At 39.1% G+C, this 13,326-nt stretch overlaps 1 protein-coding gene across 1 annotated transcript; it reads left to right on the top strand.

Moving 5' to 3' along the window:
• Nucleotides 1-88: 88 nt before the first annotated feature.
• On the top strand, nt 89-13,275 carry wfs1a (Wolfram syndrome 1a (wolframin)). Its single transcript, XM_057332641.1, has 10 exons — nt 89-768; nt 1,009-1,575; nt 2,423-2,499; nt 5,924-6,068; nt 6,212-6,385; nt 7,568-7,645; nt 7,809-7,969; nt 8,344-8,481; nt 8,577-9,262; nt 10,373-13,275. The coding sequence occupies exons 1-10, from the start codon at nt 765-767 to the stop codon at nt 11,550-11,552; spliced, it is 3,210 nt and encodes a 1,069-aa protein (XP_057188624.1). The 5' UTR covers nt 89-764; the 3' UTR covers nt 11,553-13,275.
• The last annotated feature ends 51 nt before the right edge of the window (nt 13,276-13,326 follow it).

Below are 13,326 nucleotides of genomic sequence, written 5' to 3'. Positions count from 1 at the left end.
GACTTGCACACAACTACTCGCACGCATCTACAATTTAGTGGGCTGTTCACATACATCCAGAAAAAAAATCATATTATATACACATCTGTTTTCTTTTAAAGACAATATTACACTTGATTGAACGTGATGTTGCAGCACTGCAGAACGAAAACATTGAAAGCAAACATCTGACAAAGAAAACAAACATACAAATGTTTTGTACAAAACAAACATAAAGAATACATTCGCTAAAGTGTTGTTTTAACCAACGTGTTACTGTCTTCAAGCATCACACATAAACGACTGTGCGAACAATGAAGCTGTTATCTTGTAAGCTTCGTTGACATCTAGCGGCTGAGCGTGAGGGTTTCCTCGCATGATTTTTATTCTTATCCCATGATTTAATAACGACAACATGAAATGAGTGCACCTTTTAGCGTTTGATAAATATACCTACTCATCTTGCGACACTACTTTGTCATCTTAAATTGCCTACCAATTAATCTATAATGTGTTTGTTTTTGCCATGAATCCTAAACAAGCGCGATGACTAGCAGCGGAGCAATGCTATGCGCTGCTCGATTCGTACCCAATCCGATAACAGGCATTTGTGACTGGCATTTAAACTATCCAATTAAATCCTGTTCCCTGGTAGGGCTGGTTTAACAACCGTGGTTCTTTGGGCTCTCGTTTCACAGAGTGGTTTTGAGTGCACGGAACGAAAACGTTTTTAAAGAATTTTATTTTATTGTGTCACGTCCAATGTTTGAAGATCGTCTACCTAAATGAGTAAGTTGTTTTTAGTTTGATTTCTTGCATTGGGAGTTGTAAAACAACTTGTTGTTTGTTAGAACACACATATATTTAATATATTTAAATGGCAAAATTATCATTTTAAGATTTGCATTGAATTACATTTATTTTATAAAATACACGGTTTACATCAAATACATTATATAAAGTAAATGCTAAAGGCAAAGAAAATTTCTATTAACTCTTTTAAAAGCTGTTGTTTGTTATTCTCTATAGGTGAGATGGATGTTAGTGACAATCCGCCATCACCCCAAGAGACTCTCGGGGGAAAAAATGGAACCCCAAAACATCCCAACCCGCCTGTTCCCTCAACCAAATCCATTCCAGACACTGAGCTCTCTGGGTCGGATGGTTCTCCCGTCTCCAGCTCTGGCAGCCCAAACCGCCTGCCTAAATCCACCCCCTCTTTAACTCAAGATACTAAATCCAATGTTAAAATCTCTAATGTTCCCTCTAAACCAACACCACAGAACCCCAAAGCACCTAAATTTACCCCTGCATCACATTTCTCTAAAACTACTCCAACTATGACAGAATCAAAATTAACAACATCACAAACAGGCTTTTCTTCTCCACCGGTATCCCAACCAACAAAATTATCTTTTAATGACACATCAACTCCAAACATCACAGTTTCCCCTGATCCAGACCCATCTACAGCTCTCACCGGGGCGGGCTCTGGTAAGCTCCCCCATCAACGAAGCTTTTTGGCTGCGGCCAAGCAGGTGATTATGCAGGAGAAGATAAAAAAAGCAGAGGAGCAGGCCAAAGCGGAAGAGTGTGGTGAGTTTTGATACTTTTGAAACTGCACTTTTCAGTATTGTATTAGTATCCATTTTTGTCATTTCACTATTTTGGAAAACGATGGTTGATTTGGAACTTTTTATACAAAAGGGTTAACTGCGATCTAATCTTGGAATTGGTTCCTGACATGTAAACAGTAACAGAATGTTGATATGAAAACAAAAACATGTAGCCATACAGTAGGTGCTAAAATGATACAAAAAGTAGCTCATGTGGGTCATAGCTGTGCATTACAGTAAATAAATCGTAGCTATTGACCTATCAGCATCCAAGACTAGAACTGTCCATTTGATCATTTTGGGATATTATCCTATAGAGTATGCAGTAAAGGAGCAAACAGCGTGTGTGACATACAGTACGTGAGACATAGGCCTACATCAGACATCCTATTTTTTTCACAAACCAATAGCCACATTAGCCAGAACCATGTGCTTCTGAAAAGACTATATCTTTATGTGGACACCAGAGTCCGATTTAGCCCTAATTCCTAAAAATCGAAGTCATACGTTTATTTGGTTTTCTCATGTTGTGAAAATATGAAGCGTCTCAGTAAGTATACTTCTGCTTTCTTGGTGTAAGTTATTCTGAAGCTCTAGGTAACAGAGTTTTCAACAGAGATCTCTAAAAACAGAATGCCATCGAATCTCATTTTATTCAAATGCAATTTAAAAGTTTGACTCGATCGGGGCCATAAAATAAACGAATTGTGAAACGGCCCAGTAGGTGAGAAAATTTAATTTTTAGCAAAGAACCTAGCAAACAAATTGCCATCTTGTTGCAGCGGGTGATATTGACCGTTACATTGTAATTTCCTTTTTCGACTTAGATGATACTTATGAAGATTTGCCCTTTGAAGAGTTACTGGAGAAAGCCAAGGCTGGAGACCCCAAAGCGCAGAGTAGAGTGAGTTCCTTAAAACACATTTGAAATCTCACGCACATTATTTGTAGAATGATAATGAAGAAATTCTCTACCATAAGGACTGATATGGTGGTTAAATAAGCATATTTGACATCTTTTGATATAACATTTATACACTTGATCCAATCCTCCAAGACTGACCCTGAAACAGGACAGAGAAAATTTGTTTGGAGTAAATATTGTTACAACCCTATGATTAAATAAGCATTGAAAACATTAAAAAGTTAAAGCTTTAGTCAAAATCAATAATACAAATATGATAAATTAGTTGACTACGTTTATTATTCTGATAGTTAAGACTGTACAATTGTAAATGACCCTCAGTGTTAGGTAACAAGAATAAAATTCCTAAATGTTTTCTAACTCTTTCTAAGCAGTTGACAGAACGTTTCTTTTGGCCTGGTGGTGGGTGCGTATCTATTTTCAGCTTTCTGGAAGATGATCCCTCTCTCAATATAACTCAACTACCCCTCATGTACACATTCTCAAACATATACTGACGTAGTCATAGCATTGCATGTGTCTGTATATACAAACCCAGCTGACATGCGTAAGCGTACACATACGTAGAAAGATCAGACCTCACAATTATTCATGCAATGCAACTTCCTCTTTCATTTAAAACAAAATCCACACCCATAGCTTCTGCTATAATGGATAATTAGGGTCAAACATGGAAGAATATATCATATATGCATAATAATATTAGGAGGGCTATACATTTCACACCATAGTTTGCATCATTCATTATATAGTCCACTGTCTATTATGGATGTACTTTGCATTAATCTCTGAAGATGTTGGTAAAGGCACACTTTAAAACCATTCACTGTGGTTTGGAAATTAGAGTTCAGTGTTAGGAATGGCTAAGATTAGATTAGATGTGGTTATATGACACCCTGTTTGGCTCAGTCTGAGTGTCTGATCGGCACTATACAGCGGCAGTTGGGAAATGTAGTCAAACAAAACAGAATTACGATTGGTTGGCCATATAATTAGATTGTATATTGATGCGATAGTTTTCCAAAAAATATATTTTTTAATAATCTATTTCTTTATGTTGATCAGAACCTGTACTGTATATATGACATTCTTCTAAGGAACACAAAAGAAGATATTTTGAGAATGTCTCAGAGGTTTTGTGTTCTGTGTTCATACAATGGCAGTCAATTGAGGCAAATTTTGTATTTAAAGGGATAGTTCCCCCCAAAATAAAAATTCTGTCATCATTTACTCACCCTCTTGTCGTTTCAAACCTGTATGACTTTCTTTCTTCTGCAGAATACAAAAAAAGATATTCTGAAACATTTTGGTAACCAAACAACGGAGGTGCCCATTGATTGGCATTAGTTTTGTGTCTATACAATAGAAGTGAATGGGTACTGCCATTGTTCAGTTACCAATATTCTTCAAAATATATTTTTTGTGTTCTGCCGAAGAAAGAAAGTCATACACACTCTTAAAAATAAAGGTGCTTATAAGGTTCTTCACAGCGATGCCATAGAAGAACATTTTTGGTTCCACAAAGAACCATTTAGTCAAAGGTTCTTTAAAGAACCATTTTTATAATCAGAAGAACCTTTTTTCGCCACAAAGAACCTTTTGTGAAACAGAAAGGTTCTTCGGATGTTAAAGGTTCTTTATGGAACCAAAAGGTTCTATGGCATCAAAGAACTTTTTGAAGCACCTTTTTTTTAAGAGTGCAGATATAAAATGACAAAAGGTTGAGTAAATGATGACAGAATTTTCATTTTCAGGTGAACTATCACTTTAATGTGGATTTTAATTTGGTATTTCGGTAAACACACTCTCAGAATACATAACTAGGGATTTTTTTTTATGGAGTGTCCAACAACAAGTTTATGTACATAGAAGGTGTAAAAACACTATTATTTCGTAATAATAGGCAGTTATTCTTACCTTACTTCTGGTAAGAAGTAGACTGACTCGCAAATGATTCGTTCCGCCGATCTATCTGTCTAATCCCCGCCTTTCCGCTAGCCTAGTCTGATGTGATTGGTCAGATGGTTTAGTCTGCTGTGATTGGTCTACCGCAAATGAGGCTCACGAGCTACAGTGTTTGGGGGAGAAGAGTGAAGTTTTCGCGTGCAGTCCTAGCAAAACATAGGCGGGGACTATGTGTAGTGACGTAAATCCACGGCGGTTCACGAATCGGACTAGGGACTGTCGGTACACGATCCGGGATGCCTGCACGATCCGTTCTGCGCATGCGCATAATGACGTAGTAAACAACTTCACGGTTTCTGTCGGTACACGATCCGGGATGCCTGCACGATCCGTTCTGCGCATGCGCATAATGACGTAGTAAACAACTTCACGGTTTCCCTACACTATTGGTATCAAGCATGCGATGAAACGCTTGACGGCCAGACGGCACAACTGGCGGCATATTTTTGTAGGCTACGTCGTGTTTTTCATTTAACAGTTCACGGCGGGTCTATTTTGATGTTTTAAAATGTAGCTTACGCTATGCATTACGATGTGTTTACGTGGTTGCCAATCCAAAATAATAAAGGAGTTGTTACATGAACATACACGATTTTGGTTACATGTGGAATAAAGTCTGAGTCTTGAGAGTCTGTCACTGCAAACCTTCAGTTTCCTCCATACTCCCCTTTGCGATTCATTGCTGCATGGCATTAGGCCTACTTAACTTGCCGTGTTTCGATCTGAGGTCAGTAGTATTGTCAAAGACGGTTTTTATTAAAAGCTGCTAATATTAGTTCACTTTAAATCGACTCGTTTTGTATTAGTATGGGTCTATATATAGGCTAATATATCTATCTATATAATCTAAATGAGGAATAATCCCTTCAATGGTGGTTACAGAACACAATAAGGAACATAATATGCATTTCTGCCTAGACTATCTGCACTTACATGAAGAAAGAACTACAAACAAGTCTGGGGAAACGTTACAGAGTATTTCAACGCATAGTGTGCACACAGAAGTGACATGAGACCAGAGGTGGACAGTAGTGAAAGTCGCGGTACAAAGGTGCTCAAGCGTGGAACAGATCGTGCAGTGTCGTCGCTAAACAGAATTGTCTACTACGTCATTATGCGCATGCGTGAACGGATCGTGCAGGCATCCCGGATCGTGCAGTGTCGTCGCTAAACAGAATTGTCTACTACGTCATTATGCGCATGCGTGAACGGATCGTGCAGGCATCCCGGATCGTGTACCGACAGGGACAACTAGATTGCGTGATTCAGAGTCGAATCCCTTTTTTTCCAAGCCAATAACTTTGTTACTCATTCACCTTCGGATTTGCAACTTGACAGACTGCTTACTTTCAAACACAGCAACATTACACACTGCATGAAATGTAATTTTCATGATCTCATGTTATGTACTCTTTAATGTATGTTGTGTTTATTTTAGCTTGGAAAATATTACCTTAAACTGGCAGAAGAAAAAGACCCAGAGACGAATAACCGTACAGCTGTTCAATGGCTAGTAAAGGCGGCTAAACAAGGTCGGAGGGATGCAGCCACACTACTGCAGAAGTGCTGGATGCAAAAGAAGGGTGAGGATAAGATGCGTGACAAAATAACAGAGACCATGACTTTAATTGTAGCTTATACAAATGTAATTTGCTTGATCTTGGTTGTAATGCTTAATTTAATGATTATTTGGTAATAATTTGAATTGTCCTGTTTTTAATGGCAGGCATTACAGAGGAGAATGCACAGGAGGTGAGAAGTCTGTCGTCTGAGAGTAAGCTTGAACAGGCAGTGAGGCGGGCAGCCATGATGATGTACTGGAAACTTAATCCTGACAGGAAGAAGAAAGTAGCCATGTCTGAGATGCTGGATAACGTCAGACAGGTCAATGCCATGCCAGGTAATTGGCAGATACTTTTCACTCATCAAATATTTCTGTTTTATTGATTATTTTTTTATATTGTGGAAACCAATGTTTTGACTACATTCTGAGTTTTAGGAGTCTTTACATTCTTTTTATGAATCTACATAAAAAATCGAAATTGTACAAGATAAGGATTCTTTAAAGTTAAAGATGAGGTAACGCACGCAGTTTCTGCCAATCTCATATTAATCCCTATACAGTAGAGCTGCTGCAGGCGTTCCAGTCGGGCACGAGCACACAATACATCAACGCATTATCCCTTCATGTTGTTTACATTATGCACGTACGCACCGATTGCCAACAAAACATAGACTGGTTGGTTGGTTGACGCATGGGCGTGTTCTTTCTCTCACACTCGCGCGTGGGTGTGTTCATTCTCTCACACTCGCGCGTGGGCGTGCTCTTTCTCTCACACTCGCGCTTGGGCGTGCTCTTTCTCTCACACTTGCCTGTGGGCGTGCTCTTTCTCTCACACTTGCCTGTGGGCGTGCTCTTTCTCTCACACTCGCCTGTGGTCGTGCTCTTTCTCTCACACTCGCGCGTGGGCGTGCTCTTTCTTTCACACTCGCGCATGGGCGTGTTCTTTCTCTCACACTCGTGCGTGGGCGTACTCTTTCTCTCACACTCGCCTGTGGTCGTGCTCTTTCTCTCACACTCGCGCGTGGGCGTGCTCTTTCTCTCACACTCGTGCGTGGGCGTACTCTTTCTCTCACGCTCGCGCGTGGGCGTGCTCTTTCGCTCGCTGGATGACGCATGGACATGCTGTTCCGGGAGAATTTTCTAATAAAGGACTAAGAACCCTTGTTACGAAACGGGAATCCATGTTCGAAAAAAACTTCACTGGCAGAGTGAATCGAGCACAGAAATACTACGTCATACGTTCAACTCGTTTTTTGACAAATTGACCATGTTCAGCTTGAGAAGCCAGCATGTTTAACAGTGTAAAGAAGTCAGAATGCATGAAATAGCATGTAACCTCCACTTTAACAATAGCAGAGGCCAATGGGATGTCACTAAAGACAGGGATAAATGTAATGTCACTGTAATAGAAACCTATTAAATGCCCTGTTGCTCGTGGTCAAAGCTGGTTAAAAATATCAGTGAAGTACAGTAGTAACTGTCCAATTATCTTAAATCATTAATACTTTTTTTTATCAGGTGAGCCTGCTGTGTGTGGTGCAGTACCAAGTGTACAAACTCAGAGGAAAATCCTGGAGACCATGGTGTCTAATGAATGTAAGTGCACATCTAATACAATACATAGGATTTCCATTAGATTTTTAAAGGATAAAAATAGAAACTAGAAATTGAATGTCCACCTCAATATCTGATAGGAAAGCCTGTTATATTGTTAATTCCATAAACTATCACAACTGTGCCTGTTCTTTTCCTTTTACAGCTGGCTCCAAGTATGTGGATGTGGAAGATTTTGTGGAGATGACCAAAAAGTTCACAGAAAGCATTGTGTGCACGCCCACACTCAGCACCTTGAGCGTAGATGCAAACAAGGAGAAAACTGTTTTACAGAAAAGTCCTGCTGATGCTGCCACATTTGAGAAGGTGAGGTGCTATAAAACAAGATCAGGGTCTGTTCAGAGAATCAATATTATTTTTCTATTTTAACGGGATAATTCACCCCTAAATTTACTCACAATCATGTCATTCCAAACCTATTTGACTTTCTTCTACAAAACACAAAGATATTCTGAAAAATGCTGGTAACCAAACAACATGGCCCCATTTACATCCATTGTATGGACACAACACCACAGACATTTCTCAAATCTTCACTCACAGGTTTTGAATGACATGAAGGTGAATAAATGATGACAGAATTTTTATTTTGGGGTGAACTCTTCCTATTTACTCCTACAGTATATCTAATAATCAGCTGTGCCCCAAGCAGACTTAACTCATAATGGAAAGTTTTTTAGGGAAAAGATGAATTGGCCCCTGCCGTTCATAAGCGTCATCGGAAGGCCAGTTGGGGAATGGGGAGCAGCGGCATGATACTTGCAACCAGACGCAGTGGTGCAATGAAGAGAGCTCTGGACATCAAAGCTCACTTCTTGGTAAAAACCTAAAAAAATGTGATTATAGACAGATTTGACTTTGAAAAATCTACATTTGAGCTTCCTGTTTGAATCATGCTTTCTTTCCTCTGCAGGGTTTGCAGTATCCACTCCACTTCATTATTGAGATGAAAGAGCATTTAATCGATTGGGCATCTCGCGCTGGAGTCCAGTGGCTTAGCACCATTATCCCAACCCAACATGTCAACGCCCTCATCTTCTTCTTCATCATCTCCAATCTAACCATTGATCTGTTTGACTTCGCCATCCCGCTACTCATCTTCTACCTTTCCTTTATCTCCATGGCCATCTGCACGCTAAGAATCTTTCAAAGCAGCAAAGGCTGGGAGAACTTCCGTGCCTTCACCGCACTCCTCACAAGCTTTGAACCCAGCCTGGATGTGGAGCAAGCGGAGACCAACTTTGGCTGGAACAACATGGAACAGTATCTTTATTTCATGATATCAGTGTTCTTTGTGATCTTCACTTTCCCAGTAGCAGATAAAGGTTGGATTCCATGCTCAGAGCTCTCCACGGTGGCCATCTTCTTTACCGTGCTGAGTTACATGAGCCTGAGCCCATCTGCTGCGGCATATGCACGGAGAGCATTGTTCATTGAGGTGGCGTCATCTCTATGCATCCTAACCAGCAGGTTGCCCAAAGAGATGGTAATATCCAGGATGGGGCGTACGTTTACATCCTTTCCTCTGGGAGAATCCGTTGTGCTGGAGCTCAGTGTACCCTGTGTGCTCTACATCTACCTGATGTACCTGTTCTTCAGGTGAGGGAACCAGTTTCACATGTACATGGTTAAAGGGATAGTTCACCTAAAAGTAAATATTATGTCATATGAAACATGTATATGGTTCTTTCTTCTGTGGAACACAAAAGAAGATGTTTTGAGAGATGTTTTAGTGGTTTTGTGTCCATACAATAGAAGTCAATGGGGGCCAGTGCTGTTTGGTTACCAAAGTTCTTCAAAATATCTTCTTTTGTGTTTGGCATAAGAAATGAAGTCATACAGGTTTGAAATTACATGAGGATGAGTAAATGGTAAATTTATTTTTTTGGGTGAACTATCAACCTGCATTTGAATCTTGACATTAGGGGTGTCACGATATACATGTATTGAAAATTATAGTGATATTGGGGTGTACATTCACAACCATGATTATGGATATTGTGTTAATTCTACAAGTACAATAATATGGTAAAGAATTCAGCACCCATTAAGTTTACCCTTAAGAGCCACAATAGTGGCTCTCCACTTCTCTACACTCATATGAATTATTGGCCAAAAAAGAGAGAAAACACAAAATAACGCGTAGGAGGAGAACTGGCCCTCCCGGCTGAGAATGGTTTCTCCTGAGGGTTTTCTCCATTTATTCATCATTGGAGTTTTGGTTCCTTGCCACCGTTGCCATGTTGGCTTGCTCACCGGGAGACTGCCGAATTTAAATTAACTTATGCCAATTCCATTAACATTGCTTTTATTAAGATGTTCCTCTCAGTTTGTACGCTTTACACTTCATTTAAGTGATTCATCTAAAAATAAGAAACAATGCAACATTGTAAAAAGTGGTTTAACTTAAATTGAACTAAATTAAATTAAATCAATGATGAATTTGACTGATAGTATTATTTTTATTTTAAAATTTCTATAGATATAGCAATAATATAATCTTTCATTCTTTTGGCCACAATCACCTTGAAGTGAAAATTTAACACCGTGACAGCTCTACTTGACATTATTGCAGTAATCCAGTAAATAACATGTATTTCTCTACAATTACATACCTTTTATTTCATAAAGATATAAAAAATACATTTTCTGTTTAGTTATATGTATTTTGATCTTAACCGTACCTAACTCTGCCTCTTCTTGTCATAGTATGGCACGTATGAGGGGATTCAAAGGAACGTACTGTTTCCTGGTGCCGTACCTGGTCTGCTTCGTATGGTGCGAGTTCTCTGTGATTCTGCTCCAGAACTCCACCACCATCGGTCTCATCCGTACCTGTGTGGCCTACTTCCTCTTCCTGTTCGCCTTGCCCGTCCTGGCTATGGGTCTGTTAGCAATGCTTTTGATTCAAATGGTTAAATGGTTTGTGGAACTGGAGTTAACCAAAATGCTGGTTACCCTGGCCGTGTGCGCTGTGCCTGTAACCCTGCGACTCTGGACCCGATTCAGCCTCTCCATTCTCAATGTCTTTCGCTCCATCACCCACAGAGGCCCCGTGAAACTGATTCTCTTGTGCATCTCTACTGTTATTTTACTCAGCGGCGTCTATATCTACAATGCCGAAGGTCTGAAGGTCTACAACTCCACACTCACCTGGCAGCAGTACGGTATGCTATGCGGCCCCCATGCCTGGCAGGATTGTGGCATGGCCCAAACTCAGCTCCTCTGCGGCCATCTAGAAGGTCACCGGGTCACCTGGAAAGGAATATTTCGCCGTGTGCGTGTAGCCGAGACAGAAAACGGAGCTCAGTCAGTTATAAACATGCTACCTGTGTTCATGGGAGACTGGTTGAGGTGTCTCTATGGTGAGGTTTACCCAAAGTGCGAACCACGGAACAGTACGTCTCAGGTTGTGAATGTAACGGAAGGCGTCTTGGCACCTGTCAACACCACATTCTTGTTTCTCCAGCAGGAAGAAGAGGAGCTCTGTAGAATAAAAACATTTGCTAAACATCAGTGTCATGTAAAACGCTTTGACAGTTACCGGTTTGAAGTTACCATTGGCAAGCCGGTGGACGGGGTGACGGAACTCGACGATCCAGCAGGCGACATCATCCTGATGGCGAGCCATGAGTTTAAACAGGTGCTCCTGAATCTCGACCCAGGCAGTCTGGTGGAATTCGGCACAAAGCTTGAGGGGAAGTTAGGTGCAAAGCTACCTGCTTTTGAGCTGAAAGCTATACACTGTCTAGACTGCAGCTCGTCACTGGTGCCTGAAGGACGACAGGTCAAGATTGAGCGCAACTGGAGAAAGACGATGCTTAAAGCCATCAAATTTGCATTTGACTTTTTCTTTGCACCGTTCCTTTATGCTAGGATCAATGTGTGAAGGAGAACAAGAAAATTGGAAACAATATGGATTTCAATGCATTTATAAGAAAAAAGCTTCAGCTTCCTAATGATCAAAGGAAGAAAATAGTTTTTTTTACATTTCTCTAAAGATTGATTGCTAAGTCTTTATAAATATTGCAAGGATGTGATGGTCAGGTAGTGTTTTGTTGCAAATGGAAAATAATATAAATGTGAGAGTGTTGTTTATTAGGGATGTAACAATATTATTGATATTGTGTTATCGCAATAGCAAAATTGTCTCAAAATGATCGTGGTCACATGACTGTATAAAATGATAGGACTTCTAGGCCTAGAAAAAATAATAGACATTACCTTTGGCAAGGTCCATCTGGTGCAATTATTTTATTTTATAAAAGGGATTTTTAGGTCATTTGACCCATCTCATACTATAACTCATACCTCTAAGCAACATTTATCATTAGAGGATAAAGAAAAGAGGATGCTTGTGGCACATTTCCAAGTCATCATTTGTCATTCTAAATATTGCAATAAATACCGTACCGTGGACTTTATACCGAGACATTATTGTACAGTGAGATTTTGAGATTGTTACATCCCTATTGTTTATCAATTGTGCATGCTTTAGGTTGTCATCAATGGGTAATACTTTCAATAATTTATCAAATTTATATAATGATAAACAGATCAACATTTCATTTTAATATTTGTTTCATAAAATATGGACAGTTCCCCCACAAACCCTCAGGTTGTTTCAAACCTGTATACATTTCTTTGTTCCGATGAACACAGTTAGCAATTTTCAGTTCTAGGACATCATCCACTACCATAATAGGAAAAAAATATTGTTTTTGTTTTGTTGAACACAAAATATGATATTTTGCAGAAGTTAGGAAAACCGTTCTGGGGGACATTTAACTACCATTTAATTTTTCCTACTATGGTAGTCAATGATGTCCCGGAACTGAAAATGACTAACATTCTTCCTAATATATTTCTGTGTTCATCAGAACAACTTTAATTTATACAGGTGTGAAATTACATGAGGGTGAGTAAATTATGACAGAATTTTCGTTTTTGGGTGAACTATCCCTTTAAATTGGTTTAAGATTAATGATTTGTAAAAAAATATTACAATACAGATTTTCCCTTGAATTCAAATGTAAGTATTTTCAGATGCGCTCATTCCATAAATGACCCTTATTTTCTAAAAGGTTCAATTCAAATGAGCATTCTAGTATGTTTAGTGTGTAGTGGATATTTTGAAAGCATATACAGATGTGTTTTAAAGTAAATTATATTTGATATCTTTTTTAATTTTTCAAAATATATTTTTTCCCCCAAAAAATTCAGACACACCTTTTCAATCCAAATGATGAACCATGGGATGATGATGATTGTTAGATGATCTTAATTATTGGGTTAATTATTTTAACGACATGTTATTATCTGAATGTACATGCCAAAGAACAGTGATAACCTTCAATGTTGTCACGGTTTGTGATGTAAAAATGTTTTGTCAATGGGGTGTGAAACCTGTTTACATTATCTCAAAGTGCACTTTGAACACTGCTGATCCCTGCAACTGTTTTTATTTGTGTAAAACGAATTGTCTTCAAAACTAAATGAAGTGCCTTCAAAATTAAAGAAATTCAAAATTACTTTGGTGTCCACTGCAACTTAAACTAGCCAAGAACCGCCAACTGACATGTAAAGCATTGTTTTGTTTTTAGGTGCAGTGTTAGCAGAGAGATAATTTACCACAATAATACACAGATAAAAAAATAAAGTAC

Source organism: Triplophysa rosa, linkage group LG4 (assembly GCF_024868665.1).
Source record: "Triplophysa rosa linkage group LG4, Trosa_1v2, whole genome shotgun sequence".
NCBI classification, from domain to species: domain Eukaryota; kingdom Metazoa; phylum Chordata; class Actinopteri; order Cypriniformes; family Nemacheilidae; genus Triplophysa; species Triplophysa rosa.
The sequence above is the reverse complement of the archived record's forward strand: the minus strand, read 5'-3'. Positions and strand labels throughout refer to the sequence as shown.

Excerpts from the sequence above, each read along its gene's own strand:
- wfs1a (XM_057332641.1), top strand. Across the intron at positions 2,500-5,923 it reads ACCCCAAAGCGCAGAGTAGA|CTTGGAAAATATTACCTTAA; the intron begins GTGAGTTCCTTA and ends TGTTTATTTTAG. Across the intron at positions 6,386-7,567 it reads ACAGGTCAATGCCATGCCAG|GTGAGCCTGCTGTGTGTGGT; the intron begins GTAATTGGCAGA and ends TTTTTTTATCAG.